The sequence below is a fragment of the Oncorhynchus mykiss genome, chromosome 2, assembly GCF_013265735.2.
Source record: "Oncorhynchus mykiss isolate Arlee chromosome 2, USDA_OmykA_1.1, whole genome shotgun sequence".
Taxonomy (NCBI): domain Eukaryota; kingdom Metazoa; phylum Chordata; class Actinopteri; order Salmoniformes; family Salmonidae; genus Oncorhynchus; species Oncorhynchus mykiss.
In genome coordinates, this window is record NC_048566.1 from 12,754,059 (window position 1) to 12,772,579 (window position 18,521).

The 18,521-nt window shown below is 47.6% G+C and overlaps 1 protein-coding gene across 7 annotated transcripts in view; it reads left to right on the forward strand.

Annotated features, from left to right (window-relative positions):
• Positions 1-18,521, forward strand: part of spag1b (sperm associated antigen 1b) — a 60,259-nt gene that overhangs the window by 37,485 nt on the left and 4,253 nt on the right. For all 7 annotated transcript variants that reach the window (XR_005035122.1, XR_005035124.1, XR_005035125.1 and 4 more), the window contains exons 13-18: positions 299-451; positions 2,765-2,922; positions 7,734-7,875; positions 13,655-13,781; positions 13,964-14,122; positions 17,552-17,971. Coding sequence is in view for 1 of the 7 variants with exons in the window: in XM_036938201.1 (XP_036794096.1) it covers positions 299-451; positions 2,765-2,922; positions 7,734-7,875; positions 13,655-13,781; positions 13,964-14,122; positions 17,552-17,971 (1,159 nt within the window). In the remaining 6 variants the exon portion in view is untranslated. The remainder of the gene's footprint in view (positions 1-298; positions 452-2,764; positions 2,923-7,733; positions 7,876-13,654; positions 13,782-13,963; positions 14,123-17,551; positions 17,972-18,521) is intronic.

Genomic DNA, 18,521 nt, shown 5'->3' on the forward strand with positions numbered 1-18,521 from the left:
GGTGTATACAGGGCCAGACTTGATCTCTTCCCATCCTCAGTCTCATGCTACATGCGCTAGGTAGCTAGGTACTATAGTGTGGGTGTATACAGGGCCAGACTTGATCCCTTCCCGTCCTCAGTCTCATGCTACATGCGCTAGGTACTATAGTGTGGGTGTATACAGGGCCAGACTTGATCTCTTCCCATCCTCAGTCTCATGCTACATGCGCTAGGTAGCTAGGTACTATAGTGTGGGTGTATACAGGGCCAGACTTGATCTCTTCCCGTCCTCAGTCTCATGCTATTTAAACCTGCAGGTCCTTGGAGCTGCAGCCCTTCTCCCTCAAGCCCCTCCTACGCAGAGCCATGGCTTATGAGACTATGGAGCGGTACCGACAGGCCTACGTGGATTACAAGACCGTGCTGCAGATAGATATCAGTGTGCAGGCTGCACACGACAGTGTTAACAGGTAAACTACTCCACCTTTACCCTCATTAGACAGTGTTAACAGGTAAACTACTCCACCTTTACCCTCATTAGATAGTGTTAACAGGTAAACTACTCCACCCTCACCTTTACCCTCATTAGACAGTGTTAACAGGTAAACTACTCCCCTCACCTTTACCCTCATTAGACAGTGTTAACAGGTAAACTACTCCACTCACCTTTACCCTCATTAGACAGTGTTAACAGGTAAACTACTCCCCTCACCTTTACCCTCATTAGACAGTGTTAACAGGTAAACTACTCCACCACCCTCATCTTTACCCTCATTAGATAGTGTTAACAGGTAAACTACTCCACCTTTACCCTCATTAGACAGTGTTAACAGGTAAACTACTCCACCACCCTCACCTTTACCCTCATTAGGGTTGCAAAGTTCCGTTAACTTCCCAAACTTCCCAGGTTTTCCAGAAATCCCAGTTGGTGGATTCCTGGAATCAGGAGACTGTGAGCAGGTCATCTGGAATCAAGAGACCATGAGCAGGCCTTCTGGAATCAGGAGACCATGAGCAGGCCATCTGGAATCAGGAGACCGTGAGCAGACCATCTCGAATCCACCGAGCAGGCCATCTGGAATCAGGAGACCATGAGCAGGTCATCTGGAATCAAGAGACCATGAGCAGGCCTTCTGGAATCAGGAGACCATGAGCAGGCCATCTGGAATCAGGAGACCGTGAGCAGGCCATCTGGAATCAGGAGACCGTGAGCAGGCCTTCTGGAATCAGGAGACCGTGAGCAGGCCTTCTGGAATCAGGAGACCGTGAGCAGGCCATCTGGAATCAGGTGACTGTGAGCAGGCCTTCTGAAATCAGGAGACCGTGAGCAGGCCATCTGGAATCAGGTGACTGTGAGCAGGCCATCTGGAATCAGGAGACTGTGAGCAGGCCATCTGGAATCAGGAGACTGTGAGCAGGCCATCTGGAATCAGGAGACTGTGAGCAGGCCATCTGGAATCAGGAGACTGTGAGCAGGCCATATGGAATCAGGAGACTGTGAGCAGGCCATCTGGAATCAGGAGACTGTGAGCAGGCCATCTGGAATCAGGAGACCGTGAGCAGGCCTTCTGGAATCAGGAGACCATGAGCAGGCCATCTGGAATCAGGAGACCGTGAGCAGGCCATCTGGAATTAGGAGACCGTGAGCAGGCCATCTGGAATCAGGAGACCGTGAGCAGGCCATCTGGAATCAGGAGACCGTGAGCAGGCCATCTCGAATCCACCGAGCAGGCCATCTGGAATCAGGAGACCATGAGCAGGCCATCTGGAATCAAGAGACTGTGAGCAGGCCATCTGGAATCAGGAGACTGTGTGCAGGCCCTCTGGAATCAGGAGACCATGAGCAGGCCATCTGGAATCAGGAGACCATGGAGCAGGCCATCTGGAATCAGGAGACCGTGAGCAGGCCATCTGGAATCAGGAGACCATGAGCAGGCCATCTGGAATCAGGAGACCGTGAGCAGGCCATCTGGAATCAGGAGACTATGAGCAGGCCATCTGGAATCAGGAGACTATGAGCAGGCCATCTGGAATCCACCGAGCAGGCCATCTGGAATTAGGAGACCGTGAGCAGGCCATCTGGAATCAGGAGACTATGAGCAGGCCATCTGGAATCAGGAGACTATGAGCAGGCCATCTGGAATCCACCGAGCAGGCCATCTGGAATTAGGAGACTATGAGCAGGCCATCTGGAATCAGGAGACCATGAGCAGGCCATCTGGAATCAGGAGACTATGAACAGGCCATCTGGAATCAGGAGACTATGAGCAGGCCATCTGGAATCCACCGAGCAGGTCATCTGGAATTAGGAGACTATGAGCAGGCCATCTGGAATCAGGAGACCATGAGCAGGCCATCTGGAATCAGGAGACTATGAGCAGGCCATCTGGAATCAGGAGACTGTGAGCAGGCCATCTGGAATCAGGAGACTGTGAGCAGGCCATCTGGAATCAGGAGACCGTGGCAGGCCATCTGGAAACCACCGAGCAGGATATCTAGAAAACCTGGACATTTTGGGAAAGTTAACAGAATTGATCCACCCTACAGTCACAACCATGTGAAGTGATTGAGAGTTGTTTGAAAGGCCCAAGTCAGACCGCCTTAACTATAGACTCTTAATTATCCAGCTCAGACGTCAATCTGCTTCAAGCAAACGCTGTCGTGTGAATTACCTGCTGTCCCTCCCAGTCCTCTAGCTACACGCTATTTATACACTGTCCCTGCACTTACATAATAGAGGATAGCTGGGAGGATAACGCTGTGTGTGTGTATGATTCCTCCAGGATCACGCGGTTACTGATAGAGCAGGACGGAGAGCAGTGGAGAGAGAAACTACCTGAGATCCCTCTGGTCCCACTATCAGCTCAGCAGCACCGCAGGGAGGAACCACCCAGCGCTGAGGTCCTACAGGCCAGAGCAGAGAAGGCCAAGCAGCACGCAGGTAGGGCTCTCACTCAGCCGAGTCCACACTCTTAGAACTAAAGGGTTCCAAGGGTTCTTTGGCTGTCCCCATAGGAGAACCCTTTGACGAACCCTTTTTGGTTCCAGGTAGAACTCTTTAGGGTTCCATGTAGAACTCTCTGGGGAAAGGGTTCTACCTGGAACCAAAAGTGTTCTACCTGGAACCAAAAAGGGTTCTACATGGAACCCAACAGAGTTCTACCTGGAACCAAAAAGGGTTCTACATGGAACCCTAAAGAGTTCTACCTGGAACCAAAAAGGGTTCTACATGGAACCCTAAAGAGTTCTACCTGGAACTAAAAAGGGTTATACATGGAACCCAACAGAGTTCTACCTGGAACCAAAAAGGGTTCTACATGGAACCCTAAAGAGTTCTACCTGGAACCAAAAAGGGTTCTACATGGAACCCTAAAGAGTTCTACCTGGAACTAAAAAGGGTTATACATGGAACCCAACAGAGTTCTACCTGGAACCCAACAGAGTTCTACCTGGAACCAAAAAGGGTTCTTCAAAGGGTTCTCCTATGGGGACCGCTGAAGAACTCTTTTAGGTTCTAGATAGCACCTATTTTTCTAAGCGTGTAGTCACCCAGAAGCTAATCAGTGTCCGCTGACCAGCCGTTTCCTCTTCACAAGAGACTACATTCAGCCTGACTCACAGCATGAGTCCAGAATGACCCCCTACTCCCTATGTTGTTCACTAATTCTGACCAGAGCCCATAGCACCCTATTCCCTATATAGTGCACTACCTTTGGCCAGAGCCCAGGGTTAAACGCAGTGCAATAGGGTGGCATTTTCTGTTCAGCAAGCATCATTATCATTCCTCATCCTCTTTCTGCTGTGAGCTGGAACCTTCAAAGGTCTTATAGACTACTGCAGCAGTAGAGACTGGAGACACTGTCTGCTAGAGGACTGGAGGGGGACATACTGTCTGCTAGAGGACTGGATGGGGACATACTGTCTGTTAGAGGACTGGAGGGGGAGACACTGTCTGTTAGAGGACTGGAGGGGGACATACTGTCTGCTAGAGGACTGAAGGGGGACATACTGTCTGTTAGAGGACTGGAGGGGGAGACACTGTCTGCTAGAGGACTGGAGGGGGACATACTGTCTGCTAGAGGACTGGAGGGGGACATACTGTCTGCTAGAGGACTGAAGGGGGACATACTGTCTGCTAGAGGACTGAAGGGGGACATACTGTCTGCTAGAGGACTGGAGGGGGACATACTGTCTGCTAGAGGACTGGAGGGGGACATACTGTCTGTTAGAGGACTGGAGGGGGAGACACTGTCTGTTAGAGGACTGGAGGGGGACATACTGTCTGCTAGAGGACTGGAGGGGGAGACACTGTCTGTTAGAGGACTGGAGGGGGACATACTGTCTGCTAGAGGACTGGAGGGGGAGACACTGTCTGTTAGAGGACTGGAGGGGGACATACTGTCTGTTAGAGGACTGGAGGGGGACATACTGTCTGCTAGAGGACTGGAGGGGGAGACACTGTCTGTTAGAGGACTGGAGGGGGAGACACTGTCTGTTAGAGGACTGAAGGGGGACATACTGTCTGCTAGAGGACTGGAGGGGGACATACTGTCTGCTAGAGGACTGAAGGGGGACATACTGTCTGCTAGAGGACTGGAGGGGGACTAGTGGAACAGACAGAGGAGACATACTGTCTGTTAGAGGACTGGAGGGGGAGACACTGTCTGCTAGAGGACTGGAGGGGGAGACACTGTCTGCTAGAGGACTGAAGGGGGACATACTGTCTGCTAGAGGACTGGAGGGGGACATACTGTCTGCTAGACGTCTGAAGGGGGACATACTGTCTGCTAGAGGACTGGAGGGGGACATACTGTCTGCTAGAGGACTGGAGGGGGACATACTGTCTGCTAGAGGACTGAAGGGGGACATACTGTCTGCTAGAGGACTGGAGGGGGACATACTGTCTGCTAGAGGACTGGAGGGGGACATACTGTCTGCTAGAGGACTGGAGGGGGACATACTGTCTGTTAGAGGACTGGAGGGGGACATACTGTCTGTTAGAGGACTGGAGGGGGACATACTGTCTGCTAGAGGACTGGAGGGGGACATACTGTCTGCTAGAGGACTGAAGGGGGACATACTGTCTGCTAGAGGACTGGAGGGGGACATACTGTCTGCTAGAGGACTGGAGGGGGACATACTGTCTGCTAGAGGACTGAAGGGGGACATACTGTCTGCTAGAGGACTGGAGGGCGACATACTGTCTGCTAGAGGACTGGAGGGGGACATACTGTCTGTTAGAGGACTGGAGGGGGACATACTGTCTGTTAGAGGACTGGAGGGGGAGACACTGTCTGTTAGAGGACTGAAGGGGGACATACTGTCTGCTAGAGGACTGGAGAAGGACTAGTGGAACAGAGAGAGGAGACATACTGTCTGCTAGAGGACTGGAGGGGGACTAGAGGAAGAGAGAGGAGACATACTGTCTGCTAGAGGACTGGAGGGGGACTAGTGGAACAGAGAGAGGAGACATACTGTCTGCTAGAGGACTGGAGGGGGACTAGTGGAACAGAGAGAGGAGACATACTGTCTGCTAGAGGACTGGAGGGGGACTAGTGGAACAGAGAGAGGAGACATACTGTCTGCTAGAGGACTGGAGGGGGACTAGTGGAACAGAGAGGAGACATACTGTCTGCTAGAGGACTGGAGGGGGACATACTGTTTGTTGCTGGAGCCCCTTCCCCCTAGCCTTATACCCTAGCCCCTCCTCCCTCGCCCTACTCTCCCTAGCTCTTCCCCCTAGCCTTATCCCATAGCCCCTCTCCCCTAGCCCTACTCTCCCTAGCCCTTAGCCTTATCCCCTAGCCCCTCTCCCCTAGCCTTATCCCCTAGCCCCTCTCCCCTAGCCCTACTCTCCCTAGCCCTTCCCCTCCAGCCATAGCCCCTCCACCTAGCCTTATCCCCTAGACCCTCTCCCCTAGCCTTATCCTCTAGCCATATGCCCCTCTCCCCTAGCCCCAGTCCCAGTCCTAGCCTCAGTCTTATCCTTAGCACCAGTCCTAGCCTCAGCCCTATACCCTAGCCCCAGCCCCATACCCTAGCCCCAGCCCTATACCCTAGCCCCAGCCCTATACCCTAGCCCCAGCCCTATACCCTAGCCCCAGCCCTATACCCTAGCCCCAGCCTCAGCCCTATAACCAAGCCCCAGCCCTAGCCCCAGCCTCAGCCCTATACCCTAGCCCCAGCCCTATACCCTAGCCCCAGCCCTATACCCTAGCCCCAGCCTCAGCCCTATACCCTAGCCCCAGCCTCAGCCCTATACCCTAGCCCCAGCCTCAGCCCTATACCCCAGCCCTATACCCAAACCCTAGCTCTAGCCTCAGCCCTATACCCAAGCCCCAGCCTCAGCCCTATACCCTAGCCCCAGCCCTATACCCTAGCCCCAGCCCTATACCCTAGCCCCAGCCCTATACCCTAGCCCCAGCCTCAGCCTTATACCCCAGCCTCAGCCCTATACCCTAGCCCCAGCCCTATACCCTAGCCCCAGCCCTATAACCTAGCCTCAGCCCTATACCCCAGCATCAGCCCTATCTATACCCTAGCCTCAGCTCTATACCCCAGCCTCAGCCCTATACCCTAGCCCTATACCCTAGCCCCAGCCTCAGCCCTAGCCCTATACCCTAGCCCCAGCCCTATATCCTAGCCCCAGTCCCAGCCCTAGCCTCAGCCCTATACCCTATAACCAAGCCCAAGCCCTATACCCTAGCCCTATACCCTAGCCCCAGCCCTATACCCTAGCCCCAGCCTCAGCCCTATGCCCCTGCCCCAGCCCTATACCCTATAACCAAGCCCCAGCCCTATACCCTAGCCCCAGCCCTATACCCTAGCCCCAGACCTATACCCTAGCCCCAGCCCTATACCCTAGCCCCAGCCCTATACCCTAGCCCTATACCCTAGCCCCAGCCCCAGTCCTATACCCCAGCCCTATACCCTAGCCCCTGCCCCAGCCCTATACCTATAACCAAGCCCCAGCCCTATACCCTAGCCCCTGCCTCAGCCCTATACCCTAGCCCCAGCCCTATATCCTAGCCCCAGCCCTATACCCTAGGCCCAGCCCTATACCCTAGCCTCAGCCCTATACCCCAGCCCCAGTCCTATACCCTAGCCCTATACCCTAGCCCCAGCCCCAGTCCTATACCCTAGCCCCAGTCCCAGCCCCAGTTCCAGTCACAGCCCCAGTCCTAGCTCCAGCCCCAGTCCTAGCCCCAGCCCCAGTCCTAGCCCCAGTCCTATGTCCTAGCCCCAGTCCTAGCCCCAGTCCTAGCCCCAGTCTCAGCCCTATACCCTAGCCCCAGTCCTAGCCCCAGTCTCAGCCCTATACCCTAGCCCTAGCCCCAGCCCTATACCCTCGCCCCAGTTCTAGCCCCAGCCCTAGCCCCAGTCCTATACCCTAGCCCCAGCCTCAGCCCCAGTCCTATACCCCAGTCCTAAACCCTAGCCCCAGCCCCAGTCTCAGGGCCGTGCTGCAGCCAACCATAATCGATGTTTTAACTGTGATGAATGGAAGAAGGGAGCGGGCAGCTTTTTCCCAGAACACCCCAGTGGTCTAATTGATTAGCTGTCCGTTATCACATGAATGACTGCTGATTCAACCTGTTTTCACCCTGGATTTTAAAGGACTAAATTACCACTCACTTTATTCTTGTGAAATACGATTCTTACAATAACAAAAAACCAAACATTTTTTGTCAAGTTACTCAGTATGATGTCACACATTTCCTCAACCAACACCGTTTCTTCCTTTGCCTGCAGCTCAAAAAGCAGAAGTCTGTTTCAATTCGCTGAAACAAGAAGGAAACGAGTTTGTGAAGAAAGGTCAGTTCCAGGAGGCTCTGAGGACGTACAGCGAATGCCTTAAACTGAAGCCAGAGGAATGTCCCATCTACACCAACCGGTAAGGACCTGACCGTGTCTCCTTCATCCTAACAGGCACAGTAATGTACAGTGGCATTCGGGAAGTATTCAAACACCTTGACGTTTTCCACATTTTGTTACGTTACAGCCTTATTCTGAAACGGATTAACTTGGTTTCCCCCCCCCCCCCCCCCTCTTCTTCTGAAACTGATTAACTTGGTTTCCCCACCCCCCCTCTTCTTCTGAAACTGATTAACTTGGTTTCCCCACCCCCCCTCTTCTTCTGAAACTGATTAACTTGGTTTCCCCACCCCCCCTCTTCAATCTGCACACAATATCCCATAATGACATCACAATACCCCATAATGACATCACAATACCCCATAATGACATCACAATACCCCATAATAACATCACAATACCCCATAATGACATCACAATACCCCATAATGACATCACAATACCCCATAAACACATCACAATACCCCATAATGACATCACAATACCCCATAATGACATCACAATACCCCATAATAACATCACAATACCCCATAATAACATCACAATACCCCATAATGACATCACAATACCCCATAATGACATCACAATACCCCATAATGACATCACAATACCCCATAATGACATCACAATACCCCATAATAACATCACAATATCCCATAATGACATCACAATACCCCATAATGACATCACAATACCCCATAATGACATCACAATACCCCATAATGACATCACAATACCCCATAATGACATCACAATACCCCATAATAACATCACAATATCCCATAATGACATCACAATACCCCATAATGACATCACAATACCCCATAATGACATCACAATATCCCATAATGACATCACAATACCCCATAATGACATCACAATACCCCATAATGACAAAGCAAAAACAGGTTTTTGATTTTTTTTTAAACAAATAATAAGACAAAATAAAATATCACATTTACTTAAGTATTCAGACCATTTACTCAGTACTTTGTTGAAGCACCTTTGGCAGCGATTACAGCCTCGAGTCTTCTTGGGTATGACGCCACAAGCTTGGCACACATTTTTCACTGCAGATCCTCTCAAGCTCTGTCAGGTTGGAAGGGGAGTGTCGCTGCACAGCTATTTTCAGGTCTCTCCAGAGATGTTCAAGTCTGGGCTCTGATGCTGCCGCCACCATGCTTCACCGTAGGGATGGTGCCAGGTTTCCTCCAGGTGCCTTTTGGCAAACTCCAAGTGGGCTGTCATGTTCCTTTTACTGAGGAGTGGCTTCGGTCTGGCCATTCTACCGTAAAGACCTGATTGGTGGAGTGATGTAGAGATTGGTTGTCCTTCTGGAAGATTCTCCCATCTCCACAGAAGAACTCTGGAGCTCTGTCAGAGTGACCATCGGGTTCTTGGTCACCTCCCTGACCAAAGCCCTTCTCCCTGATTGCTCAGTTTGACCGGGCAGCCAGCTCTAGGAAGAGTCTTGGTGGTTCCAAACTTCTTCCATTTAAGAATAATGGAGGCCATTTTGTTCTTGGGGAGCTTCAATGCTGCAGAAATGTTTTGGTATCCTTCCCCAGATCTGTGCCTCGACACAATCCTGTCTCGGAGCTCTACGGACAATTCCTTCGACCTCATGGCTTGGTTTTTACTCTGACATGCACTGTCAACTGTGGGGCCTTTATATAGACAGGTCTGTGCCTTTCCAAATCATGTCCAATCAATTGAATTTACCACAGGTGGACTCCAATCAAGTTGTAGAAACATCTCAAGGATGATCAATGGAAACAGGATGCACCTGAGCTCAATTGAGTCTCATAGCAAAGGGTCTGAATACTGATGTAAATAAGGTATTTCTGTTTCTCTATGTTTCATAACCTGTTTTCGCTTTGTCATTAAGGGGTATTGTGATGTCAATATGGGGTATTGTGATGTCATTATGGGGTATTGTGATGTCATTATGGGGTATTGTGATGTCATTATGGGGTATTGTGATGTCATTATGGGGTATTGTGTGTAGATTGATGAGGAATTGTTTTTATTTGGTCTAGTTTAGAATAAGGCTGTAATGTAACAACATGTGGGAAAAGGGGAAGGGTTCTGAACACTTTCCTAATGCACTGAATGTGGTGGGAACAGAACCCCGGTCTGTGTAACCAGTGGGAACAGAACCCCGGTCTGTGTGACCAGTGGGAACAGAACCCCGGTCTGTGTGACCAGTGGGAACAGAACCCCGGTCTGTGTGACCAGTGGGAACAGAACCCCGGTCTGTGTGACCAGTGGGAACAGAACCCCGGTCTGTGTGACCAGTTGGAACAGAACCCCGGTCTGTGTAACCAGTTGGAACAGAACCCCGGTCTGTGTAACCAGTTGGAACAGAACCCCGGTCTGTGTAACCCGTTGGAACAGAACCCCGGTCTGTGTGACCAGTGGGAACAGAACCCCGGTCTGTGTGACCAGTTGGAACAGAACCCCGGTCTGTGTAACCCGTTGGAACAGAACCCCGGTCTGTGTAACCAGTGGGAACAGAACCCCGGTCTGTGTGACCAGTGGGAACAGAACCCCGGTCTGTGTGACCAGTTGGAACAGAACCCCGGTCTGTGTAACCAGTGGGAACAGAACCCCGGTCTGTGTAACCAGTGGGAACAGAACCCCGGTCTGTGTAACCAGTGGGAACAGAACCCCGGTCTGTGTAACCAGTGGGAACAGAACCCCGGTCTGTGTAACCAGTGGGAACAGAACCCCGGTCTGTGTAACCAGTGGGAACAGAACCCCGGTCTGTGTTCTAACCCCAGCCAGCCTGCTCTAACCCCAGCCAGTCTGCTCTAACCCCAGCCAGTCTGTTCTAACCCCAGTCAGTCTGCTCTAACCCCAGTCAGTCTGCTCTAACCCCAGTCAGTCTGCTCTAACCCCACTGTGCTCTAACCCCACTGTGCTCTAACCCCACTCTGCTCTAACCCCACTCTGCTCTAACCCCACTCTGCTCTAACCCCACTCTGCTCTAACCCCACTCTGCTCTAACCCCAGTCAGTCTGCTCTAACCCCAGTCAGTCTGCTCTAACCCCAGCCACTCTTCTCTAACCCCAGCCACTCTGCTCTAACCCCAGTCAGTCTGCTCTAACCCCAGCCACTCTGCTCTAACCCGAGTCAGTCTGCTCTAACCCCAGCCACTCTGCTCTAACCCCAGTCAGTCTGCTCTAACCCCAGCCACTCTGCTCTAACCCCAGTCAGTCTGCTCTAACCCCAGCCACTCTGCTCTAACCCCAGTCAGTCTGCTCTAACCCCAGTCAGTCTGCTCTAACCCCAGTCAGTCTGCTCTAACCCCAGTCAGTCTGCTCTAACCCCAGTCAGTCTGCTCTAACCCCAGTCAGTCTGCTCTAACCCCAGCCAGTCTTCTCTAACCCCAGTCAGCCTGCTCTAACCCCAGCCAGCCTGCTCTAACCCCAGTCAGTCTGCTCTAACCCCAGTCAGTCTGCTCTAACCCCAGCCAGTCTGCTCTAACCCCAGTCAGCCTGCTCTAACCCCAGCCAGCCTGCTCTAACCCCAGCCAGCCTGCTGTCAGTAAATCCAGTCAGACTAATCAGAGGTATTGTTGCTGTAGTGTGGAAATACAAACAGGAACAGCAGAGGACAGCAGGGTGTCTGCTCCTCTCTCTCTCATAGCCTAATTATAGACACAGTGTGTACTACAGAACAGGGTAGCGGAGCGTAAATTGTCCTAGAAAGACATGCAACACGGGCCCCCCTGGGATGGGAAACCTGGGTCCTATTCATTAGGCACCGAAACAGAACAAACGGACTGAAACAGGGACGGACTACCTGAACTTGTCTAATAAGAAACGCTTATTGTCACGTTCTGTTGCAAAACTTTTTTGCTACGGTTTGCACTAATGAACACGACCCCGTTTCCGTTTCTCATCCTCTCCCATCCCGCCTCTCCTCTCCTCTCCCCCTCCTCTCCTCCCGCCTCTCCTCTCCCTCTCCTCTCCTCCTCTCCTCCCGCCTCTCCTCCCGCCTCTCCTCTCCCTCTCCTCTCCCCCTCCTCCTCCTCTCCTCTCTCTCCTCCTCTCTCTCATCCTCTCTCCGTCTCCTCTCCTCTCCTCCTCCTCTCTCTCATCCTCTCTCCGTCTCCTCTCCTCTCCCCCTCTCCTCTCCTCTCCCCCTCTCTCCTCTCCTCCTCTCTCCCTCTCTCATCTCCTCTCCCCCTCTCTCCTCTCCTCTCCCCCTCGTCTCCCTCTCCTCTCCCCCTCGTCTCCCTCTCCTCTCCTCTCCCCTCTCCCTCTCTCCTCCCCTCCTAGCAGGTAGAGAGTAGTGTTGTCAGCGTTGACAGAGTGTTCTGTACCATAGAGAGGAAAGGGGCTGGCCACCCTGACATGACTCACTGCACCCTACCTTTGTGTTCATGTCCTGTTCTGCGTAAAGCCCTGTGTGTACAGACAGTCACAGTACACACTCCACAGACAGTCACAGTACACACTCCACAGACAGTCACAGTACACACTCCACAGCCACATGAGAGCGTGGCTAAAAAGGACAGCTTTACAACACACACATGGCCTTAGGCGAAGTGTTGAGTACGCCAGAGGAACGACAGGCTTATCAATATTAAAACACTGTAGTTTGTCTTGGTGCGAGGATGTCTGTCTGTGGGGTCAGAAAATACAAGACAGGCTGATTGTATGAGCTGTGTTTGGCTGCTATGTTGAACAACAGTGTTGTGTTCTCCTCCAGAACCAGAGAGACACTATAATACTGTTGTATTACATTCTGCCTCCATAGAGACACTATAATACTGTTGTATTACATTCTGCCTCCATAGAGACACTATAATACTGTTGTATCACATTCTGCCTCCATAGAGACACTATAATACTGTTGTATTACATTCTGCCTCCATAGAGACACTATAATACTGTTGTATCACATTCTGCCTCCATAGAGACACTATAATACTGTTGTATTACAGTCTGCCTCCATAGAGACACTATAATACTGTTGTATTACATTCTGCCTCCATAGAGACACTATAATACTGTTGTATCACATTCTGCCTCCATAGAGACACTATAATACTGTTGTATTACATTCTGCCTCCATAGAGACACTATAATACTGTTGTATCACATTCTGCCTCCATAGAGACACTATAATACTGTTGTATCACATTCTGCCTCCATAGAGACACTATAATACTGTTGTATTACAGTCTGCCTCCATAGAGACACTATAATACTGTTGTATTACATTCTGCCTCCATAGAGACACTATAATACTGTTGTATTACAGTCTGCCTCCATAGAGACACTATAATACTGTTGTATCACATTCTGCCTCCATAGAGACACTATAATACTGTTGTATTACATTCTGCCTCCATAGAGACACTATAATACTGTTGTATTACATTCTGCCTCCATAGAGACACTATAATACTGTTGTATCACATTCTGCCTCCATAGAGACACTATAATACTGTTGTATTACAGTCTGCCTCCATAGAGACACTATAATACTGTTGTATCACATTCTGCCTCCATAGAGACACTATACTACTGTTGTATTATATTCTGCCTCCATAGAGACACTATAATACTGTATTACACTCTGCCTCCATAGAGATACACTATAATACTGTATTACATTCTGTCCTTAGAGCGCTGTGCTTCCTGAAGCTAGATATGTTACCTCCATAGAGACACTATAATACTGTTGTATTACAGTCTGCCTCCATAGAGACACTATAATACTGTTGTATTACACTCTGCCTCCATAGAGATACACTATAATACTGTATTACATTCTGTCCTTAGAGCGCTGTGCTTCCTGAAGCTAGATATGTTTGCTGAAGCCAAGCAGGACTGTGACTCTGCCCTGAGGCTGGAGCCAGCCAATAAGAAGGCCTTCTACAGACGGGCCATGGCCAATAAAGGCCTCAAGGTAAAGGGACAGGTTTTAGGGATTCACACGACTAGTTTGCGGGTTTGGCCGCCAATCTGGGTTGACTACTTTTGTAGACAGGTATTGAAACGACTACCTGGTCTCTTCCTCTTCCTCCACATATATATGTGTGTGTGTGTGTGTGTGTGTGTGTGTGTGTGTGTGTGTGCCCCCATCCCCAGGACTACCTGGCGTGCAGCTCTGACCTACAGGAGGTGCTACAGCAGGATCCCAACGTAGCGGAGGCTGAGAAGGAGCTGGAGGAGGTCACGCTGCTGCTCAGACAGAGTCTGGCCCGGGGATCACCTAGCAACCCCAGGAGGACTGTACCCATCACTGAGGTAGAATATACTAGGCATTAATATATACACTATACTACACATTAATATATACACTATACTACACATTAATATATACACTATAATACACATTAATATATACACTATAATACACATTAATATATACACTATACTACTATACCCATCACTGAGGTAAAATATACTACACATTAATATATACGCTATACTACACATTAATATATACACTATACTACACATTAATATATACACTATACTACACATTAATATATACACAATAATACACATTAATATATACACTATACTACTATACCCATCACTGAGGTAGAATATACTACACATTAATATATACACTATACTACACATTAATATATACGCTATACTACTATACCCATCACTGAGGTAGAATATACTACACATTAATATATACACTATACTACACATTAATATATACACTATACTACTATACCCATCACTGAGGTAGAATATACTACACATTAATATATACACTATACTACACATTAATATATACACTATACTACTATACCCATCACTGAGGTAAAATATACTACACATTAATATATACACTATACTACACATTAATATATACACTATACTACACATTAATATATACACTATACTACACATTCATATATGCACTATACTACACATTAATATATACACTATACTACACATTAATACATACACTATACTACACATTAATACATACACTATACTACACATTAATATATACACTATACTACACATTAATATATACAGTATACTACACATTAATATATACACTATACTACACATTAATACATACACTATACTACACATTAATATATACACTATACTACACATTAATATATACACTATACTACACATTCATATATGCACTATACTACACATTAATATATACACTATACTACACATTAATACATACACTATACTACACATTAATACATACACTATACTACACATTAATATATACACTATACTACACATTAATATATACAGTATACTACACATTAATATATACACTATACTACACATTAATACATACACTATACTACACATTAATATATACACTATACTACACATTAATATATACACTATACTACACATTCATATATGCACTATACTACACATTAATATATACACTATACTACACATTAATACATACACTATACTACACATTAATACATACACTATACTACACATTAATATATACACTATACTACACATTAATATATACAGTATACTACACATTAATATATACACTATACTACACATTAATACATACACTATACTACACATTAATATATACACTATACCACACATTAATATATACACTATAATACACATTAATATATACACTATACTACACATTAATATATACACTATACTACACATTAATACATACACTATACTACACATTAATACATACACTATACTACCATACCCATCACTGGAGGAGGACTGGACCCATCACTGAGGTAACGTAGCTAGCCAACACTTGTTCTACACCTTGGGCCAGTTCTCTCGACCCAGACATAGTTACAGTACAAAGTGCTGTACAGAAATGAGATTCAGTAACGGCCAAGAAAAAAGAGGACAGAGGACACAGCTAATGTAATAATGGGGAAGGACACAGCTAATGTAATAATGGGGAAGGACACAGCTAATGTAATAATGGGTTAAGACACAGCTAATGTAATAATGGGGAAGGACACAGCTAATGTAATAATGGGTTAAGACACAGCTAATGTAATAATGGGTTAAGACACAGATAATGTAATAATGGGGAAGGACACAGCTAATGTAATAATGGGTAAGGACACAGCTAATGTAATAATGGGTAAGGACACAGCTAATGTAATAATGGGGAAGAACACAGCTAATGTAATAATGGGAAGGACACAGCTAATGTAATAATGGGGAAGGACACAGCTAATGTAATAATGGGTAAGGACACAGCTAATGTAATAATGGGTAAGGACACAGCTAATGTAATAATGGGGAAGAACACAGCTAATGTAATAATGGGAAGGACACAGCTAATGTAATAATGGGGAAGGACACAGCTAATGTAATAATGGGTAAGGACACAGCTAATGTAATAATGGGTAAGGACACCGCTAATGTAATAATGGGTAAGGACACCGCTAATGTAATAATGGGAAGGACACAGCTAATGTAATAATGGGGAAGGACACAGCTAATGTAATAATGGGGAAGGACACAGCTAATGTAACAATGGGGAAGGACACAGCTAATGTAATAATGGGGAAGGACACAGCTAATGTAATAATGGGGAAGGACACAGCTAATGTAATAATGGGGAAGGACACGGCTAATGTAATAATGGGGAAGGACACGGCTAATGTAATAATGGGGAAGGACACAGCTAATGTAATAATGGGGAAGGACACAGCTAATGTAATAATGGGAAGGACACAGCTAATGTAATAATGGGGTAGGAAACCGCTAATGTAATAATGGGGAAGGACACAGCTAATGTAATAATGGGGAAGGACACAGCTAATGTAATAATGGGGAAGGACACAGCTAATGTAATAATGGGGAAGGACACGGCTAATGTTATAATGGGGAAGGACACAGATAATGTAATAATGGTTAAGACACAGCTAATGTAATAATGGGGAAGGACACAGCTAATGCAATAATGGGGAAGGACACGGCTAATGTAATAATGGGGAAGGACACAGATAATGTAATAATGGTTAAGACACAGCTAATGTAATAATGGGAAGGACACTAGATAATGTAATAATGGGGAAGGTCACAGCTAATTTATTAATGGGGAAGGACACTAGATAATGTAATAATGGGGAAGGACACTAGGTATTGTAATAATGGGGAAGGACACTAGGTAATGTAATAATGGGGAAGGACACATCTAATGTAATAATGGGGAAGGACACAGCTAATGTAATAATGGGGAAGGACACATCTAATGTAATAATGGGGAAGGACACTAGATAATGTAATAATGGGGAAGGTCACAGCTAATTTATTAATGGGGAAGGACACTAGATAATGTAATAATGGGGAAGGACACTAGGTAATGTAATAATGGGGAAGGACACAGCTAATGTAATAATGGGGAAGGACACAGCTAATGTAATAATGGGGAAGGACACAGCTAAGGTAATAATGGGGAAGGACACAGCTAATGTAATAATGGGGAAGGACACAACTAATGTAATAATGGGGAAGGACACAGCTAATGTAATAATGGGGAAGGACACAGCTAATGTAATAATGGGGAAGGACACAGCTAATGTAATAATGGGGAAGGAAACAGCTAATGTAATAATGGAAAGGACACTAGATAATGTAATCATGGGGAAGGACACTAGATAATGTAATTAGGGGCCACAAAGCGGTGTCTAGATGGTCACAAGCTGTCTTCCTGTCCTCCGTCAGGTTGAGGGGACTGAGGACGAAGACCGCCAGGCTGCAGAGCCAGACAGGACCAAAGCAGCAGAATCAGAGACAGCAGAAACATCAACAACATCCACGTCAACCCCAGGCCCAGCAGAGAACCACTGTGGAGGAGGAGGAAGAGGAGGAGAGGAGGAGGCAATAACCATCAACCTCCAGCCCTCGAACGCCTATGAGTTCAACCAGTCCCTGAACGCAGCGCGGGCCCAGTCCAACCTCCCAGCCTGTGCTGAGCTGCTGAGCCGTGTTCCCCCTGAGACTCTGCCCGTCTACCTCAGTAATCAGCTGGATGGACACACAGTCAGCTTCCTTATGCAGGCCCTGGACACACAGCTCCTACAGAAGGACCCTGACCTCGTCTACCAGCACCTCAACCATCTACACACTGCTGACAGGTTCTCGGTATGATCTAGAAGCTTCACCTTGGTCGACCATTCAAAACAAACCACAATGAACCAACGTCGCGCTGCTCCTTCCTTGCCTTTTAAAAGTCTTCGCATGTTAATGTGATCTTGGTGAACGTCTGGAAAATGTCCTTTATAAGTCGAGTGCAGTGAGATGATGGTGCTTTGTGGTTTGTTTTGAATCCCGGAATGAAATGAATGTATTTTTCATTCTTGTTCAGTGTTTTGGATCTTTTTATTTAGCTAAACTAGACAGTCTGTTGTCAGGTTGTAGTGCTGACCACTGTGTGTCTCTACTGTTGTCAGGTTGTAGTACTGACCACTGTGTGTCTCTACTGTTGTCAGGTTGTAGTACTGACCACTGTGTGTCTCTACTGTTGTCAGGTTGTAGTGCTGACCACTGTGTGTCTCTACTGTTGTCAGGTTGTAGTACTGACCACTGTGTGTCTCTACTGTTGTCAGGTTGTAGTGCTGACCACTGTGTGTCTCTACTGTTGTCAGGTTGTAGTACTGACCACTGTGTGTCTCTACTGTTGTCAGGTTGTAGT